Genomic DNA, 20,547 nt, shown 5'->3' with positions numbered 1-20,547 from the left:
TTTGCTGTGAAAAATAAAAGTAATTTATTCTCAGGGTGTCTTTGCACAATGTTCTGAAGAAAATCGAAAAAAAAAAAAAAAAGAGATCCCAGTTTATGCCAGTGATGTCCTATCATCCTTGACACTGATCTTGATCGCTGAGTGCAGTGAAGGGATGTTAGAAAGCCTGTGGAATGGTGAGCTCCTATTGGCTGCTGCTCGCCTGTATAAAGAGCCGCAGTGGCAAATTCAATCAGATCAACTGCGGGCATCCGGAGAGAGCCGGGCACCGGGACGCTTCATCTCACTGGGACGATTTCTGGGCTGTTCTGCTGCTTGGTCTGAACATTTTCCGCAAAGAAAAACTGGACCGCTCCAAACATCATGAAGGAAAGGAGAAATACACAACCGCTGGTCGTGAGATGTAAACTGGTTCTTGTGGGAGACGTTCAATGCGGAAAAACGGCGATGTTGCAAGTCCTGGCGAAGGACTGTTACCCGGAGGTATGCTCAGATGTGGCTCATACATGTGCAAAATGAACTTAAAGGATCAGATAATGTCAGATAGTGTTAAGTTCTCATAAAATGATTCAATATGGCAGGAAGAAAATCGGTGCGTCTGTTGCAGGCAGTGACAGTTTGCATGCGCATTTTCACCAGAATTCCTCCTTCTGGTTTATTTTCTATTCATGTGCCGTAATACTTTTAATTGCATTTAATTTAATTGCACGATCAGTGTCTTTTCTCCATGCGATTGTGAAAGCTTCATTTTATTGGCAGATTTTTTTTTCTGCTGCAGCTGCAGTGATTCAAGTGATTGATTGATCCGAAATACCATAAAATTGAGGGGAAATTTGATTTGCTCCATCGTTTGATTGAGTCCTCGGTCCTGCGTGATTTGGTGTTGCACTGATAAGCTGAATAAATTCCATTACCTGTAGCTGACTGACTGACTGACTGGCTGGCTGGCTGGCTGACTGGCTGGCACCTCCCCACTAATGGCACCATGTTGCTAATTGCTCCCCAGACCTACGTGCCCACGGTATTTGAAAACTACACAGCCTGTCTGGAGCTGGAGGAGCAGCGAGTGGAGCTCAGCCTGTGGGACACTTCAGGTAACTGATCACCTTCCCTCTGTCTGTCTGGCCTGAGACTGGGATACGAGGCTATGCGCTGTGAATGTAATGACCGTCTGCCTCAGCTGAAAGGAAAGCCGCGCCTGTCACTGTCTTCCTTACAATTTTCTCCTTTTTTAAGGGGGGGGGGGGGGGGGGGGGGGTTAATTGTGGAAGGAGACAACAGGAAAGTGGTGTTTAATGACTGAATGAATGGCTTATGCCCAGGCCTCATACTCAGTGTTGTCATCCGTTGGGCACACAGAATCTGCACTTGTTGAGTCATCTTTCAAATCTCTGAATTTATTCCTTTGTCATTCCTTTATCTTGTGCTCCAAGATAAAGGATTGACAAATCTATAAGTACATTTCTGTTCCTATGTTTTACTGGAAACTAGGCAGAAAGACAGTGATTATTCTGCTTCACTTGTTGTTATTGCTGACTTCGTGCATCATATGTTCATTTACACAAAGCGTGAACAAGAGGGTCAATGTGTCAGTGTGGATCTCCGCCAGTATCAGCTGTTTAGTGTGTTGACCTGAATACCGTGAACATGGGTCTGCGGCACCTGTTTGATTCCCCTCATGCTCACTGCACAATGGTTTTTCTCCCTGGCCCACATCCTCGTACATCCACACTCGTGCCGGATGCCTCTGTGGCTTCACTAGGTCACAATGGCTGAGCAACCTGGCTCGTGCCTGTGTGTGTGTGTGTTTATGCATGTGTGTTACAATAAATCCTTTATGTAACAGACCCACTTGTATGAGACGATGCAGTATTTACCGTGTGCTCATACCCCCCCCCCCCCCCCCCCCATTATCCAAACACAGCAATAGGAAAGTAGTGAGTGTAATTCTCTCCCCAGACCAAATCCCACTTTTTAATCCCAGACTGTGGACCTTCGGTCTGGCCAGCAGGAGTGGGCCTGGTGCCTGGGGATGATGGGCACACAGGGAGACATCCTGTTGAGCAGGAAGGTTTTCTGGAGCAGACAGGCAGGAGGCTGCTCAGAAACTCTGGTGACCTGCATTCGCCTCCATATGCTGCCCTAGGTCACCCACTCAAACAGCATGATGTAGGGATTAAGACTGAATAGGACCACAGGGCCGCCCCTTCTGACTGACCCAATGAGTTCAAGCCACTTTCTTTCTTTCTTCCTTTCTTTCTTTCTTTCTTTCTTTCTTTCTTTCTTTCTTCCTTTCTTTCTTTCTTCCTTTCTTTCTTTCTTTCTTTCTTTCTTTCTTTCTTTCTTTCTTTCTTTCTTTCTTTCTGTCACTTGTATTTTCTTTCTCTTCTCTTTCAGCTTTTCTTTCCCCTTTTACACTTTCTTCATTTTTGTTTTAACTCTCTTCTTCCCTCTGTTGAAGCATTTCTTTGTCGCTCTCTTGTTATCTATGCAAAATCCAAAATTGTACCACTCAGTTTCTGGCTAATTTGCATATGTCACCCCCTTGACATGAGGAACAATGAACAGACCCAATAACAAACACATGCTGCACAATGCAATAGAAAACACAACAGAGTACAACATATTCTGTACAGTACACATTCATCAGAGACAGGTGTAAATTACAGTAACAGATAAAGCTGGCCTCAAAAGGCTACGGTGAAAGTAATTCATGGTGATGTGAATATTTTTATTTATCACAGGTTTTAGGTTTGATTTAAAGACTTTTCACTCTCTTGCTCCACTGAGAGGAGAACTTATATCATCCCCTCCTCCCCCTTTTTTTTTTTATCCCATGTATCTCCTGGTGATGGACGACAGGCACAGGGGCAATTTGTTGGTCACACTGTACAGTTTCCTCTTCTTCCTGTAATTTGCTCTAATTGCGTGGAGTTGTGCTGCTGCGGCCCCACCACACCGAGAGGGTCTCCTCATTATCCCGACTCCCCTTCATTGATTAGACTGACCTCATCGCCGGCTCCACATGGCAGGCAGCTCCTTCTCCCAGCTCCGCCATGGATTTACAGACCAAAATCAATCCACCCGTTTTAATCAGCCTGGTCTGATCGGACATGCCGGGGGAAGAGAGGAATAGGGGAAGGCGAACCCCATCCAGTGGCTGTAACTCATGAATAGTGAATAATGAATCTCGTTATGGTGTTAGTGGGTAATTTATTTCAGGTTGAATGCTCTTGCTGATAAAGCCGTGGAGTTGTAGAGGATACTGTATATAAAATCATTTCTTATACGATAGATAAATGAGATTGATTTGGAACGAACCCAGTATCCATTTAAGCTGATGAAACAATCTGTATCACTGTAAAAAAGAGGCATTATTAATGGCTATATATCATTCATTTCTAATGGCCACTCGGCTTTGAGTCATTTTAGTGATGTTTAAGGTTCAGTCCGTTTTAGGGCTACAACTAATGATTATATCCATTCTCGATTTATCAAGCCATAATATTTATGCTTAATCAATCATTCGGTCTATAAAATGTTAGGAAATACTAAAAGATGACATTTTCAAATTGCCTGTTTTGTCCAGCCAATGGTCCACAAGATATTCATTTAACAATGATAGAAACAGGAAAAGCAGCACCATCTAATGTTTGGCATTTTTACATTATAAATTACTTGACTGATTAACTGACAAACTAACAAAATGGTTGTCGATGTAGTTTCTGTTGATTGACTAAAAGAACTGACTGATAATTTCAGCATTAGGTTAGTTTTGATTAGAATATATTAAAGTGTATAGAGTTTTAAAGTAAAGTGAGACTATGAAAATTTTCTCCTCTTAGCTTAAACGCTTGTTGATTTTTACCTCTGACTATGAATTTGTAAAAAATAGAAAAGATTACCTCAGAGTACCATTTTATTTGAATGCACATCAGTCAACAACAGTCTGTGGTTTGACTCAGCTTCAAAATCCACAGAGTGATCAGCTTTGACAGTGTCAAGTTACAAAGTAAAGCTCGTTAGCAGTTCAGACGCGGTGGTGCTCAGGAACAAAGAACCATCCTCTCTCTCCCTGCAGGGGGGCTCAGCACTGATTCTGACTGGCTCTGGCATGTGAAACCAGGGAACAACCGTCTGATGCAATGTGGTTTGTTTTGGGGCCGATCTGTAAAGTCCATAGTTATCAGCTGCAGCAGCAGTGGCAGCAGCGCAGTTCCCAGCCGGCTGAGTGTGGGTGGAGGGGCAGGGCTACTCTCATCCCCAAATCTGTGAGTCATCCCAACGCTGGATCATTAATCTGTCTGACCCCTGTATTCTCACTGTCAGAGAGGAGTGTGCTAATGATGAAGACAGGCTATGCGACTCAGTTGATTTAGCACACATGCACAGAAATACACTCGCACGCTCACTCGTGCACACGCAGAAATTTGGATCCTCCCCTCCCCCACCTGTATGCTCCAACACAAGGCCCGTCGTCTCGGCCTGTGAAACCTACTTCTACTCTGGCCCAGTTTCCACCTCAACACTTTGCTCTGGGCACGGCACCATCAAGACGGATGGAGTCGAGCTCAGCCGCATGGTTATGTTCTTTTCTTTTCCTTCCATTTGCCAGTTACTCAGCCTCACTCTCCATGTTTCATGCCTCAGAAACTCTCCATCTGTTGTAGAGACATGCTGTTGCGAAAAAGGAAGAAAGGAAACATTTTGGCCATGCTTTAGCACTGCATGTGCATTGATCTGTCTATCCAAGGCATTCTCTGGGTTGTTGCAATGAAAAGAAGGAGGGAAGAGAGGGAAAGAGACAGGGACTGGTAACCTATGATATCAGACTGCAGGGGGTGAAGGATTAATGGCATAGGAGGGCTCTTTGTGATCCGCCTCAGTAGGATACACTCCTGCTTTCCCTCCTCTCTTCCTCCTGGCTTTTTCTTGCCACAATAGAAACTGTTATTTCTTCCAGGATTAGAAACTGGGGCCTGGAGTGTCGGGAAAGTGCTGCCAAGGCTGTTACTGTATCCAAACAGCATGTTGAGGAGCTCTAAATACTAATATTTACACAATCATATGATTTTTTTTATTTATTTCCTTTTATTTCCTGGAATAAATACACCCACTAACCCTTTGTCCAAAACAGGAGATAAAATCAATTTCAGAGGCGGGTTGAGTAACAAAAAAAAAAAAACAACCACCCTTCATGTCCCCACCACCTCCCCTGCCTCTTGGCAGGGTAACTAATTTGTCAGCTTTAATTGCAAAGGCTCTTGGACCCCCTGCACAGCTTCTGTGCAGCTTTCCATTGATTGCTGCATTTAGATCAGTGGCCATTTAATGCAGAATCACACCCAGGTTCCCGGCTGTGTGATAACCCCTTGCGGGAGATTGAGAAGATTTAAAGAGCGCCCTGTCCCTGATTCTGTTATGAGATACCTCAAAGACCGGACACACATATAGAGACTCATCATCCCAGTGGTGCTAATTGTTGTGATGTGAATGTGTGTCAAAGTTCACAGTCAGCAAATGTTAAGTTGTTTCACATATGAGTGTAGTTTTCCTGCTCTAGCCCTAAGTGTAGGTGGCGACATCTGTCCTCTGGTTGAGAACAGAGTCGTAGTAAATCATTTACTTTAATAAGGATGTTTCAGTTGATTTACAATTAAAGAGGAGAACGGAGTAATTTTTCATTCCAGAGGCATAGAAACAATATTATAACACAAAAAGCATATCCCTTTGTTCCTTTGCAGTGATGTTTACTTTCTTCAGGACATTGAGCCCTGAGGAATTTCATCACAGCTTGTCATTATTCCACTCACAGCGCCCGGCAGCTGGCAAATTCAGTTTTACCCTTTGATAATGTGGAAAATCATTAAGTATTCATGAAACTGATTTAAATGCGAACATCCATGTTGTGTGTGCTTTTTCATATATTTTTCTTCTGATGCATTGTTTTCTACACTGTAAATCAATTAGGGTGGTTGTGTAATACCTAATGAGTGATTACACAGACTGCTTTTGTTATCAGTTGCTATAAGGGGAACACTGAGGGCCTTTTGGGAATCACACGGAGCCTAAAGTAAACATGTTAATCCTATTGAGCTGCTCCTCTTCTGTTTCATTTTTATCACAGATTGGGATCACCTCTGGCTGCTGCCAAATTTGAATAATGAGTCTGGGTGTCATTAGGCGTAGTGCTGGCATGTGTGAATGTGTGTTTTGGTGTGATGGGCGTATGTCTGTGGTCCCCATCTCCATTGTGTAGCAGAGGAATGTCCCCAACAGTAGGTGGGTGGGCAGTTTGCTGTGTAAAATGATTGATTGGCAGTTAAGGCGAGCCTTTATGGAGAGGTGGGAGGAACGCCTGATGTAGACGGTGGATTCCAAGGCTGTTGCTGTGGTAACAGAGGGACTGGAGGTATCAGTGCAGAGCAGAGGATTTTTAGGGGGGTGGGTGGCTTACTTAAGGATTCTGAGCATGAGTGGGAGCGTCTGCCTGCCCGGAGCCCCACCGTTCCACTTGCGTAATCTACTGCAAGAGAAGATCAATGAGGATTTAGTGCTCGATTGTCATCTTCTCTCCCTCTGAAATGCCAGCGGTGGATATAGGAGCAGGGAAAAGAGCAGTCAAAGGGACAGCAAAGTGAGGCTCAGCAGGAGAAGTGATGCCGATTTCACATAATCCCTGCAGCTGTATTCTCCTGCTCTGTCTCTATCACACTTTTTTGCTCTGACCAACTGCCTGTTGTCACAGCGATCAATACCAGAAACAATCTCCACTTAAAATGAATTGATTATTAGCTGGACTCATGAAGCCTTACACATTTTACAATGCAAAATTGGGCTGGACCACTGTACTTTTGGTATAGCTATATACCTTGTAATGTGGCACAAAAACAGTATATGCAGTTCCCTGCAGTTTAAAAAAACATCAAACATTTAGTACAAAAAAACTTCGAGAACGTTTAAACCTACAAACTACGGAAACTACATGTTACCATTTCACGATGAAGACGAGGAAAACATTCTCCATAACCCCATCCATTTGAAATGTGCATTTTAATTGTCTAGGAAAAGTTCCTGTGGTCAAAAGGGGGCACATTAATGTCACTGATGGTACATGGAACTATTCATAATCAGAGATGTCTTTTATCCAGACTGACGATTGTCTCCTTTCTGCCCTCTAAGGTTCTCCATACTATGATAATGTGAGGCCCCTGTGCTACAGTGACTCAGATGCGGTTTTGCTGTGTTTTGACATCAGCCGCCCTGACACTGTGGACAGCAGTCTGAAGAAGGTAATGGCTTCTAAATTTGTGATTTCCTTTTCCCTAGTGTTGGACAGTATGCTGTATATTTACAGCTTATTATTTACTGAGCACAAAATTGATCCGCTGAAATTATCCTTTTGTTTCCACAGTGGAAAACTGAGATCCTGGACTTCTGTCCAAGCACACGTATCCTGCTCATTGGCTGTAAGATTGACCTGCGCACAGATGTCTGCACGCTGATGGAGCTGTCCAATCAGAAACAGACTCCCATCACCTATGAGCAGGTGAGAGACATTAAGTAACACATTAACACATAGTTTCTCAGGAATGTAGTCCATGCTGAATTAAAATTCACAGTTCATTTTTTGGTTGTATTTTATGTTTGGGCTTTGCAGTATGAAAGAAAATAAATATCACAATAAGCAGCAAACCTATTGATATTGATACGTATCATAATATCTGCTTAGGCTTTGAGCATCACATCTCTCACATGTCAGTACACTTCAGTAGGAGCTGTCGATGACACTCAAGGATTTCAAAAATGATTTTAGGAATCTAACTCTAAGCTTGCAAAACTTATTGCTCATGAGGTTGCATCATGATTACAATGGTAGTTAGAATTTACATACTATGTATGCTGACATATGATGACCAAAGGTTAAAGAATATAGTGAGTAACCTGTTGTCACCCAGTCAGTGATGGCATGCTCCATCGTTTTTAATTTCACAGCCATTTTATGGGCTTGCAAGGGCAACTTCACACCACATAGTGTTGCTAGTGCAAATAGTCAACAATGAGAATTTATTAAAGGATGTTATGAACAGCAGCCTTCATCGCTCCACTTATTGCAGGGCTCTGCTATGGCCAAGCAGCTGGGTGCAGAGGCTTACCTGGAGTGCTCGGCGTTCACCTCAGAGAAGAGCATCCACAGTGTGTTCCGCACTGCAGCCATGGCCTGCATCAACAAGCTGCAGCCCATCCCAAAGCCCAGCCCCACCCGCCGCCTCTCCAAAAGACTTCTCCACCTGCCCAGCAAGTCGGATTTGCTCTCCTCCACCTTCAAGAAGGAGAAGGCCAAGAGCTGCTCGGTCATGTGAGTGGAACCTCTTGTCCTCACATGCGACTCCCAGCCCCTGCCTCTTTGGTCTCGGGGAAGGGGGGGTGGGCATGATGGTTTTATCAGGGGCTTCCTGCTGAATCCTTCCCTCACCCCCCCGGAAACCAAACACCGCTCAGAGGAGGTGGACACCTCGCTGTCCACTTGCTCCTGAACCTTTTAGCGCACATCCATCTTTTCCCACTACTGTTTATCTTGCTTTCAAACAAACAATATCAGTCAAGGTTTGATCATCGAGCTATCATTTTTTCACCTGTAAACAGTATGCAACTACAATGGTGTTACATCTGTCTGATTTTACTATCTCTAGGCACATGTTGATTTTGTCCAAATTGGAAATGTGCAACGTGTGACGTTTAATCTTGTGATGTAAATGCCTCTCAGACAATTAAATGGATATTTTTCTAAGTGCAACAATAAATCTAGCATGAAACCGTCAGGAATTAGCAAAATCCTGTACATCCCTCTTAGTAAGGTGTGTGAGGTGTGAAATAGCTTGTCGCTGTTGTCCCCATTTAGGCTTGTCAAAGCACTGAGACGTAGAGGGAGTAGTGGGACAAACCACAGTGAGAGCTATTACATAGAGAGCTGTTCTCATTGTCTCGGTGATGACGAGGGCAGTGATAAGAGCTGTGAGTGCAGGCTGCTGTGCAGACAACAGTCTAGACTATATCAACCTGCATGGATTGTTGATGCATGGTTGTGTAGCTCTGGACAGCGCTGCTCCACAGGCTTTCAGTGGACTAAGTGGAGGAGGCTGAAGAGGCTGTGTGTACAAACTGACTGCAGAAATGAGGACACACAAAAAATAAAGGGAAGTTTAGATGTGCTTCCGGTGTCTCAGCTGCCAGAGTTGGAGTCTATTTTAAAATACTATTGCGGTGATGGGACAGACACATTTTAACAGATGAGAAAAGACACTTTTTGTTGTTGTGACCAGAAGCAGAAACACAAACGGCTCAACGCTGAGCTGTGGGGTGTTATTAAAGAAGCTGTGGCTGGTTATCGATGCTAGTCAAAGTGTTATGAGGCATATTTAAAAGCATAAGCTAACGCCTACCTAATTCAAGCTCACTGCTAATGAGAGAATCTGGTTTGTAGTTTCAAATATACCTGGAAAGATTTGTAGCATTGCATTGTTGAGTTTTTCAGCAATTCTCAAATGGTATGCAGTTTTGAAAAATGCCTTTCATATCATTTTCCCAGAAGTTACTGAGATTTTTTTTTTGACTACTGTAATATGCCTGTGGATTTCTCTCATTTGCAACAATCCAATGTAGCACTCCCAACCTGACTACTCTTCCAACATGACTCTAGTTTTTGTGTCATACCCTCTTGTTAATCTATTGACCTCCAATAAGCAGCACTTACTGTAGGTTACAAGCAAAAATTGGACCCTTTTCTGAGCTTAAATCTTTGGCTTCATGGTTATGTGTGTGTGCAGCATTGATCTCTGTGCTTCTAACCATAAAGCAATAATGATTTAACTGCTTGTGATGCAAGGTAACCTGTGTGGCAATAAAGACGCAGCTTTGTGATTACTGTCATGCTATAAGTGCTCCATGGACATCCATGTTATAGACTGAAACCACCTCTGCTGTACAAAGAGGCTGCTGATGTGTGTTTGCCCCTCCTCCTCCGTGTAGCCACTGGTATATTAAAATAACCAATGGCGACGTTGTGCCAGGAAAAAGATCAGAGTTTGTGAATAATAGGAACAATGGTCTTTGAGTTGGAGATGCTAGACTTTGCTGTCAATTTTACATAATCATAATAAAAAAAAAAAAGAATTGAGGCAGCAGGACTCGCTTGAATTGCTTGTGTGAGTTATAATTGGAAAGTATACTTCAAAAGTCTCGCAATCATCTTGTAAAAAGGGCTAGCGTGTGGAAAAAAGGAAATGATGTGGGACTAAGGGGAACAAGTAATGAAAATGCACAGGCTGGCCCTGTCCAAAGAAAGCTATTTTTCCATTCTTTTTTTTTGTTTGTTTTGGGTTTTTTTTGTATTTAATAGCATGATGTGAGTCCCAGTGTTGTTTTGGAAATATTTCCGTGAAATGGTTGTAGCGTCTTTATGGAGCTGTGGACTGCCCCTGGTAGTCGGAGGAACTTAAAGTGGTGATTTGCACAAAGGCTTCCAGTTCATGGTCACACACCAAATTCCTCAGCATTGCCTAGCAACAATTCAACGTAGGAAACACAGAGACTGGCTCTTGGTATGGTTGTGTAGACAGAGACGGTTGGCTCACAAGCAGACATCCCCACATTTGTTATTACAGCATCAGTTATATGTTTGTTACCAGGCTTGGTTAGAAAAGAAAAAATACATTTCTTGATATTTTTCTTTGGGTTAGGGATGTGATGCCAGGCCTTCTGAAGGCGGGATTGATGGGCGGCTCACGGACCATGTCAGTTAATATGCAGCCTTTGTGTTGTAGTCAGTGTGTGGTACAATGGTGCAGTCAAACTCCTAAGCATGTCCTATTAAAGTTGTATGATTGTACATACCGTCTCTTGTTTTATAATCATTGTAAGATATCTTCAAAGATGTCACATGAAAATATTGTTGATGTGAGTATTTATTTGGTAGCTATTTTTGCCTTTTTTTTGATTGACATGTACATTTGTTTAAGATCAGTTTTGGAATTTTTTGTTTTTTTCTTTTTCTTTTCTTTTTCTTTTTTTTGTTTTTTTTGTTGATTGTTTGTTTGTTTTTTGCTGTGTTAAATAAAGCTTGCCCTGTCCGGCACCCTTGAATTGTTGTTCTCCTGTCATTTAAAACTTAAATCACAAACCATGTGAGTCTCTCACTGTTTTCACTGTTCTTGGAAAATACAGCATATTGCATTTGGTTATTGAGATGCCTCTTACAATAAGATATCACTGACTGTCTCTCACCTGTTCTCTCACCTTCAGCCTTTACACGTCCTTGTATTGACTTTGATTTATACTGTCATCAAACAGTTGTATGGGCTTGATCAAAAAGTTTTACATGTTTCAAAAACTGTTACAGTAAAATACCGTGATGCTCATTTAGTTCATACCCTCCTGACATTTTTCTGCTCACATACCTCTGAGAATGTTGTAATGAAAATGAACAGATGTCTCCAGCAGTGTATCACTTCAATAATCTCTGTAGGAAGTGAGGTGCTTATCTTTTTCACTCTATCATAATGCTAATAATTCCTTTAACAAGCTTTGTGTCACTGCATGCATGCAGAGCATGTCTCATTAAAGATGGAGCAAATTCAGATCAGGATGGATGGGGGATTACTGTCATTATCTGTTACTTCAACCAGTAAGTTCACAATCACTGATGATCAGGGAGTCATATCAGAGTCAGATGTGTCACCGGCAAATGATGAACAGCAGAGTAAGGCTGATACATAGGAAGATTTTAATGTGCACTACTTGCAAAACTAAAACACCTACTTTGATTAATGAAATAATAAAACCATAGATAGATAGATAGATAGATAGAGCACTTGGCACACATTCAGCCTTACAGGTTGTTGGAAATCTTAAGGCCTTCACTGACACTTCTGAAGATGCTCAAGACTGCTGCTCTCATCTGTCTTCAAACACACCACATCTGGTCTCTGCCAGCTGCAGAGATGTCGAAAACTGGCCTGATGCCAGAGAGTGCGGCAGAGGTGCCAGCAGCCCAACGAGCCTATGTGCCCTCACATTGCCTCCTCTCCCAATGCTCTAACTAGACTCTAACGAGTGCCAGTCAGCTCTAATGGCACTGTGTATGTAACAATGACCAATTGGTGACAAACACGTTAGCAAACAGTTGCTTACTTATACATCCAACAGTTACAAAGCAACATATCATTCATTTGGAGTCATGTTTCTGACTATCCAATGAATGTAAGTCCAATATTCAGTCTCCTTTCAGCTTCATTTTACCCCCCACCAACTCTGAGGGGTTGTGTTATGACGAGTAACTCTTGCTAAGCTTAACATCCACCTTTTCACCAACATTTTCACAAAATGAAATTTATTTTATTGTAATCGTCCTTGGTCAGTAAGGGAACCAATATTCTAAATACATTTATCTGGATATTTATATGCTTTGTCAGATGATTCTGAAAGAAACTGTCCATTGGTATGACACCAAATTATGTGATAAGGCAAACTTCTTCAGGATTTACAACAGAGTTGTGTTGTTGTTGAACACCTGAACAGTTACTTGTAAGAAATATATCTTGAAAGATTTCAATGTGTTTTCCACCTTCGCTATAACACTGTTCTCGTCAAAATGAAACCGTACATTAAGAGACTGGTGTGAGGAACATGAGCTGTCCTGAAAGCAGAACTCTTGCTGCTTTTTGCTAAAAAACACTCCGCTGCTAAAAACAAAATTAGTCATGGGTGAGCTGAATGCTGGAACACCTGAGGTAGAGGCTGACATTGTACACATGCAGGCACACACACTGAGTGTGAGGACATGTAAATGGGCCACATACGCTGCTAGTCATAGTAAATTAGGCCAACATCTGGACAGGCACAGAGAGTTCAATTGCCCGCTCAGCTGTGGCTTGTACCTCGAGGGCTCGGTTAAGGAGAACTGGCATCATGGCACAGTCCAGTGAGCTTTCAGGATCAACCCTGCCATTTTGTTCAAACTTTGCCATACACAGCCACCTTAGAAAAGTTCTTTGTCTGCTACACAAACAGTGGGTCACTTTGACCAAGGATTACTGTGTTGCCACGGACAAAAGCTGGATAGGGAGGGCATTTTACTCACACAAAGCCAATTTAATGGGCTGTAAAAACACGGTGGATTAATTCTGATTCACACACATTTTCAGCTAATCAGAATATCAATTGACATCACAAAATTAAATTCATAAGAGTGGTAACATCATTCTCTTCCTGGTGACATTTAAATCAATTCATTAAAACCTAGATTGATGATGGAGGATGCATCATCAGGTACTGTCCCATTCTTTGTAGATTAAAAGATAGATAGATATAGATTATATTCTACTTTAAATGAATGTGTGACAAAAAAAAGAATAAATAAATAAATAAAATAGTGACCTGACTGCTTATTACAATGAGTCAGTTGAGGCTGGACTTTTTGCGTGTTTGGACGGTGGTGTACGAAGGGTGATCTGAGGAGAGTTATGTCGCGTTGAGCAGACAGCCCTCAGTGCTGTTGTGTAATATTAACATCATGTCCTGGGTCCTCAGATAACTCTCTGCAGGGACACAACAACACAACAGCATATTCCAGAAGTAACCTGTCACTTGTTGTGCGCAGATTCAAATCTGACATACGGCAAAAACAAAAAAGGAACGGTGCTTGTGAACAAAACAGCAGGAATTGTGTGTATCCATCTACATGCATCTGTGCAGATATACTGTATGCTAAGCTTTGATTACTGATGAGGTGTGATGAGGTTTCAAGTCCTGCAGTATGTGTGCGCTCTCTCTCTCTCTCTCTCTCTCTCTCTCTCTCTCTATCTCTCTCTCTCTCTCCCGCTCCCTCTCTCTCTCTTATAGACAAACAGACACCAGATTCTCTGCCTCTGCCGCAGTGCAGGGCAGGGCCAGAATATCCAAACCCATCGGTTTCCTATTCAACCAGTTTCACTCACAAAAGGAGCAGTATAACGGGATTTACCAGGACATGATCACAACATCCCTATTATGCCTTTTATCCTCACAATTTCTATACATGCTTCTGCAAAGGCTAGCACTAAAATCCAGATTTATGTTTGAAAATGATGCTGTCCCCAGATGCACAGTCTCAGAGTGAATATTGGATTGAGGTTTTAGGCATGAGTGTCTATGGATTCATGAAAAAGTCAAAATTTTCTCTCTACAATATATCATCATTTCATTTGTTGCTGACTTTAATAAAATCATTTGAAATCAAAATCATTTATTTAAGATAGACAGATCTTTATTGTCATTGTAGGTCATACAATGAAACTTCGTTGGAGCAATCCATTAGCAGCATAAATATAAAAATAAATATAAAGTATATACACACACAGCCCAAGCACATCTCACCCATACTCATGACCACTAACGCATTCATACCCATATGTTTTACACACACGGCAGCTGCAGCAGCTGTCTACCTGAACAGATCTTTGCTCTGTATCTTCAGACTCACTGAGGACTAAACACTATGTTGCCGCCCCTCCAGCACCCCCACCTCTCTGTGTGTGACCCCTGACCCTAAACTCCCTCCTGTGGCTAAACCTATGGCTCCCCTAGAGCTCTCTCTTGACCTTGTGTTTCCCTGGCAGCACCACCAATGAGCTCAGTCAAATGTGAGCAATTGTTTAATGTTCCCTGTGGCCACAGTGGGAAAGCACAAGTTGTTCCTCTGACACTGACTGTTGTTTTTCAAAGGAATCGAGAAATTGTTGTGTTGTTATTAGGATACATCGTTATGCATTAACCGGGATGGGGCAGAAGAGTGTCTATGGCACAAGTCATGCAGGCTGGATGAGTAATCATCTGTTTATTCTCATCCTTATACACTATTTGTGTGTGCAAGCATTGCCTCTGGTATATGTCTACCTGCTGAGCAAATGTAGTCATTGTTGTTTATATGAAATAACATGTATTTATTGGTAGAAAATAAAAAAGTGTGTATTTTAATTTTGTTCATATCAAACAAGAGCTCTGTAAGTTTGAGTGCTTCGTGTATAGAACTGCAGATGAAAAGTCTGATGAGATACGTCAATGTTCATGTTTCATTTAGTAAATGGTTCACTGCAAATAAATGATAGCCTATAGAAAAATATCACAAGTGTGTTTGTTTATTAAGTTGTGTTTGGGGCTGAATTGTCCATGTTTTATACAGAAAATGTTCCCCAATTAATGCGCCAATCTAAACTTTACATCCAAAACATATACACAAAAGACAAACACACACACACACACACACACACACACACACACACACACACACACACACACACACACACACACACACACACACACACACACACACACACACACAAAACATGCACATGCTCTCTGCCTTTCTTTGTGATCACTGGGCAACCGCACACAAAGGCCGAGGCGTGCTCTACTGTGCACAATGTGACACTGTCTGAGTACGAGAGGGTAAGGAGGAACGCTGGGCTGTACCCTGAACACACACACACACAAACACACACAGAGAAACACACACAGTGGATTTGGCTAAGGGCCACATCCCGCGTGTGTCTGCACAAGCCAAAATAACATGGAGAGATCCAGTACAGTGGCCATTAGCCCATCCCCTCGGATGCACCAGTGGAGAAATAAGCAGTGTCCAATGCTTTTGTCCTTCATGCTGATTAAAATGCTAGATTAGGTCAGCTGCAGCAGACTGAGTGTACATCAGTGATAATTACTCCATAATTACACCATATTGTGTCTCTGCTGTGTTTCACCACCATCATTTTACTTCTTACTCTGTTGTCATGTGCATGAGCTCTGCTTTAATTGCACATGTCAAGGCATTGAATCCAAATCTGGCAGCCTAAATTGCTGGATGAACCTGCTCTGTAATTGAGGGGGGGAATATCAGCAACCCTTAAAAGGAGCAGTGTATTTTCTAAAGAGAGGCCGTCTCCATCGGTGATCAGCTTGCATGCGTGTGCATGCATGTGTGCAACTGTTATCCTTTGGGTCCCTGCAGCTATGAGAGAAGTATTAGCAGTGGGGGGAAGGATGGGAGACAGACAAAAGGGAGGCCGAGGGTACTGCAGGCAGCACTCTGCTCATTTTTGTCTCAGCCACTCCTCTTTAGGGAACCATGGCTACAGGCGGGAGCATGTGCCTTTAGTGGTTTGAGGCCGTGTGAGGTGTGTGTTCGGCTTAGTCCTTGATGCACACAGGGCCCTCCCGCTGAGCAATAACTCTCTTGCTCTCGTGCTTGGGGGGGTTGGGCAAAGAGAAATAAGATGGAGAGAGAGTAGAGGCCGAGGGGGAGGGTGAGAGCAGAGAGGGGAGGATATCTTCACTCACTCAATATCTTTTAGACTAAACTTCATCTCTATTTTATCTCAAAATGAAGTGGAGTTTGAGCAGACGTGCTACACGCTTGTCCTGCTGCAACAGCTACACACACTGAAGTGTTAAATAAGGAGGGGTAGATCTAAGAGAAAACACTGAGCCAAGCAATGACATTGATTCTTAGTGACAAGGGAGCTGTTAAAGCACTGAGAATACACACACTAGAGGGATGTTCTTGCATGTACATACTCAAAGGGGGAACTGAAGCATAGAGCCAATGCAGATTACATAAGCACTGCATTGGGAAGTGGTCTTTTCTGGCTGGAAAGCATCCACAGGAAACTAAAACAGGCCAAGTTGGAGCAAAGGCGTTAAGATCAAAAGGACAACCTCATGAGGCTTCTGTGGTCAGTCTTTCTTACAGAGAAAGCTGACAAGGCTTTGTTATCAATGTTATAATTCAGCTTGCATTTGAAGTTGTTGCAATCTGCAACAATTTCAGTGCATGGGTATGTTGTCATGACAACAACAGGTAGCACATCTGTAATAAAAGCATGTTTCCTTACTTTTCTTTTTTAGACAAAAGGAAGGGGATGACGTACAAGCCATGGATTTTTAATGGAGGCGGTGGAGCTGGAGAGATGCCTTTTCAAAGAAAATGTACCAGTCCTTTTTTACCATCTAACTGCAGTGTGCATTTTGTTGTAACTGACTCGCAGCAGTACAAATACTGAAGCAACCTTATGATACAGTAGACATGAGTCCTGCATGCCAGACTCTGGGTGGATGTGGCCTTTAGCCTACTCCCAACCTAAGCATCCATGCAGCCTCTGCCAACACAATTAGTCAGTGTACTTGCTCATCTTTTGGCTGGTCATGACATTTCTAATTATCTGTCCAACAATTGCACTTGTGCCAGCATCTGCAAACATTCCATGTGAATCTCATTTATTTCTCCTCAGAATGATACAAATAACAAATCCACAAATGTATTACTCAAAAAATAAAACTCTGACCTCTGACCTCCTGCAGATTCACAGGTGGAAGACTGGAAAATCCAGTTGAATGAATGGTTTCATTTAAATCTATTCTATATTTAACTCATAGCTTACCTAACATTCTGTTTGGGACAAAGTGAGATTAAAATTTGGTGGTCCAGGGTGGGGGGGTTGAATTGATGGAAATATTTCACAGATTAAAGAAGAGAAATGCCCGTCAGCGATCCTGTTTGTTGTCCCTATCTATTTGGGTACATATCAATATCTTTTAAAAGGTGTAAAAGAAAGCACTTTGAGATAAAAGATAAGTTTTTAATCAATACATTGTCTGGATACTGGAATGCAGTCTGTTACTATGCAACACATCAGTTCCTAAGACATTCCCGTGGAGGATTTTCATCGCCCTCTGTCTGTGTCCTCCCTCCCAAAGCTGTTTCTTCTTTTTTTTCTCTTCTTCCTCTTTTCTTTGACGTGCATATTCCTGGGTTGTTTGATTCACAGCTGGTGTGAGGTAGTCTTTGATAAGTAAATATGCATTTTCTCCGAGCTGGTATCTTTTCTGCCTTTACACTGGCAATATTTAAATGCTCGCACTCTCCCTACTCTCCATCTCTCTCTAATTGCTAAGATGACTTTTGATATTCAGAAGCGCTCTTGAGTGGAGACAAAATATTCATAGATCTACACTGTGTTTAACTAATGTGTTACATCGTGTTACATTATATCCTCATTTTGCTAATGTTTTGTAATATTTGGTTTGAAAATAAAAAAACAAATATTTTCAGTCATGAAATTAAAGACTGGGCCTTAAATTGCTGATTTAGACATGCACAGTATGTATGCCAGGAAACTAACCCATTTGCTCTATCCTTTTGTTGAAAGGTATTTGTTCTGTTAGGTTTGTGAGAGGCATGCCATATTTGCTGGTAAGGCTCCTTTAATTCTTTTACTTTACTGGATTGTTAGTATAATCTTGTCCTAGTCTTTGCCCTCTTATTCTGGGTGAAAATAGGGACACCAGTGGAGTGAATATGAAAGTGTACCTCATGACTCGCACCGATTTATGTGTTGTACAAGGACAAACTGAAGCGGGGATAGTTACTCACACAACATCTTATCCGACATGATTAAGCTTTCTGTTTGCTTTTATGATTCAACGTCTAAACTGCTTAGTGAGTTGTTTGTTGCCATAAGGTGCAGCTGTTCCATTTGCTAATTCTAAGAACTCCTGCTGAGCAATCTGTAAGTGTGACATCTCCACATCAACAAACCACAGGTGAAGGAAGGTGCCCACTTCGTAACTGCATGGACTTCCCTGCCTTCACACACTTAACCTTAATGTATTTAAAAAGCACTGGTTCGCCTCTCACGATAATTGTACAGGTTAATCGTGATTTTCTTTGAATCTGAGCCTCGTCTCTGCATGGATGCTCACTCTGGCTTATAGTACAAGAAGTAGTTACATCACATATTGTTAAATAAAATCTTTGTGTGGCTCACAGTCTCTACCAGCAAATGCACTCAGCTGCAGCAGCCTACACTTTGGCACAACAATATAAAATATACAGCTGTGCAAGCACACAGTTTTTCTTGAGCAGATCCATAGTTATATTTACTCTGTATATTCAATTTGTGAAGCCCTAAAAACGTTTACACAGGAATGTGCCTGAGCCTGATTCTTTTTATAATCACAATGCTTTTTCTGTGAACTTGCCAATTTGCTAATTTTATGGCAAACAACTAGTTAACACTAATTACTTGATCTTTCTACTGCAGTGTACATAAATGGGGGTGAAATACATACAGAGGAGATCCTTTTAGATGTGTAATTTTTAGCAAATAATCCTTTCCATTCACTTAAGCTTGTGGTATTCCAAACTGATCAAGGACTCATTACTATTCAAGCAGTACAACAACATGTGTCTCCAAAGTCTCAGTGTGGCTCACATACAGTAGAGGTGCCACTGGATACAACCTTCCCATGTAAAATATACCAGGCTGCATTAAAACTCAACAAAATCCACAATCTCAATGAACGACCTGCTCTGTTTAACCCAAGGAGGCATGATGTGTCCAGTTACTTCACCAAGACAAATTTCTGCCAGCCTCTGTCAGCTTTTTCTACTAATGTGAAAAAAGCTCCATCTTTTATAGTTGTTCAAAAGAAAGACAGGCCTTGGTTGAGATTCTTGTTTGTAAAATGATAGAAAGGTCATGCTAGTTGCCATGACAGCCACAGTTAATTGCTCTTATATGAGACAGTCTGAGAGGGGATGGCCAAGGCTGAGGATGCAGACAAGAAGGACAACAAAGGAGTTTGGTATCCCTCAGTGCACCCAAAAAATATTTTCTAGACTGTATTTGCAGGGTTTTTTTGCTCAGGTCCTTTTGAGGATTTTCATGTTGCTGCACATCCATTTATTACAGTTTCACATCAATGAAATTTTGAGGCTGGCTATTATGTTCGATATGACCAAAAATACCTATCACATGAGCATGATAACCACTTGATAACGTCATTCTTCCTAATTTAAGTTTGGAGAGGCAATTATTGGACATTGTTTTAATCTCCATCACGGAGGGCAGACGATGAAACTACTATCCTCATATCGTGGAGAAACTCGGCGCTCGCTAATGAAGAACAGCTTGAGCAGAGCCTTCAATCTGTGATGCTGACAACCCAGCCAAAGACCCCAATAGCTGCCAGCTCTGCTGTTGCGTCCTGTCGGCAAAGTAAGTCACTAAATCTGTCAGCATTACTAAGAAAAGCAGAGGGTCTGTTCTGCTAAATCAGGCAGACAAAAAGCCATGTAGCCCCAGCTATGAATCAGAGAACAGAATGCGAGAAACTGCTTCAACAAACACACTAACACACACACACACACACACACACACGCGTTCATGTATTCACTAGTGCATATTCCTACCTACTGTATGCACAGATGCAGTCAAGGGCACACAGACAAAAGCCACAGAAGCACAAGCACCCACACATCCACCTTCTATTTTGCTGTTCTTAAGCAAACAGCCTCAGGCACACTGAATGAGCATGTCAGTGGTGTGGGTTGACATTCTGTCACACAAAGAGTGTGTGTGGAGACAGATGCCTCCTCGGCCTCCTCCTGTCCATTTACCTAACACACAAACACAGTCTCAAATGCCCTTGTTTGGCCTTTATGATTTAAATATA

General features: G+C 42.1%; 1 protein-coding gene across 1 annotated transcript; it reads left to right on the top strand.

Moving 5' to 3' along the window:
• The first annotated feature begins 234 nt into the window (after positions 1-234).
• On the top strand, positions 235-11,142 carry rnd1b (Rho family GTPase 1b). The gene is made up of 5 exons (XM_071476111.1): positions 235-483; positions 1,007-1,094; positions 7,183-7,292; positions 7,415-7,549; positions 8,118-11,142. The coding sequence occupies exons 1-5, from the start codon at positions 364-366 to the stop codon at positions 8,361-8,363; spliced, it is 699 nt and encodes a 232-aa protein (XP_071332212.1). The 5' UTR covers positions 235-363; the 3' UTR covers positions 8,364-11,142.
• The last annotated feature ends 9,405 nt before the right edge of the window (positions 11,143-20,547 follow it).

This window comes from Trachinotus anak, unplaced genomic scaffold (genome assembly GCF_046630095.1).
Source record: "Trachinotus anak isolate AG129_WGS33_773 ecotype Australia unplaced genomic scaffold, CSIRO_AGI_Tana_v1 ptg000004l, whole genome shotgun sequence".
Classification (NCBI taxonomy): Eukaryota; Metazoa; Chordata; class Actinopteri; order Carangiformes; family Carangidae; genus Trachinotus; species Trachinotus anak.
This window is presented reverse-complemented; position numbering and strand designations above follow the sequence as displayed.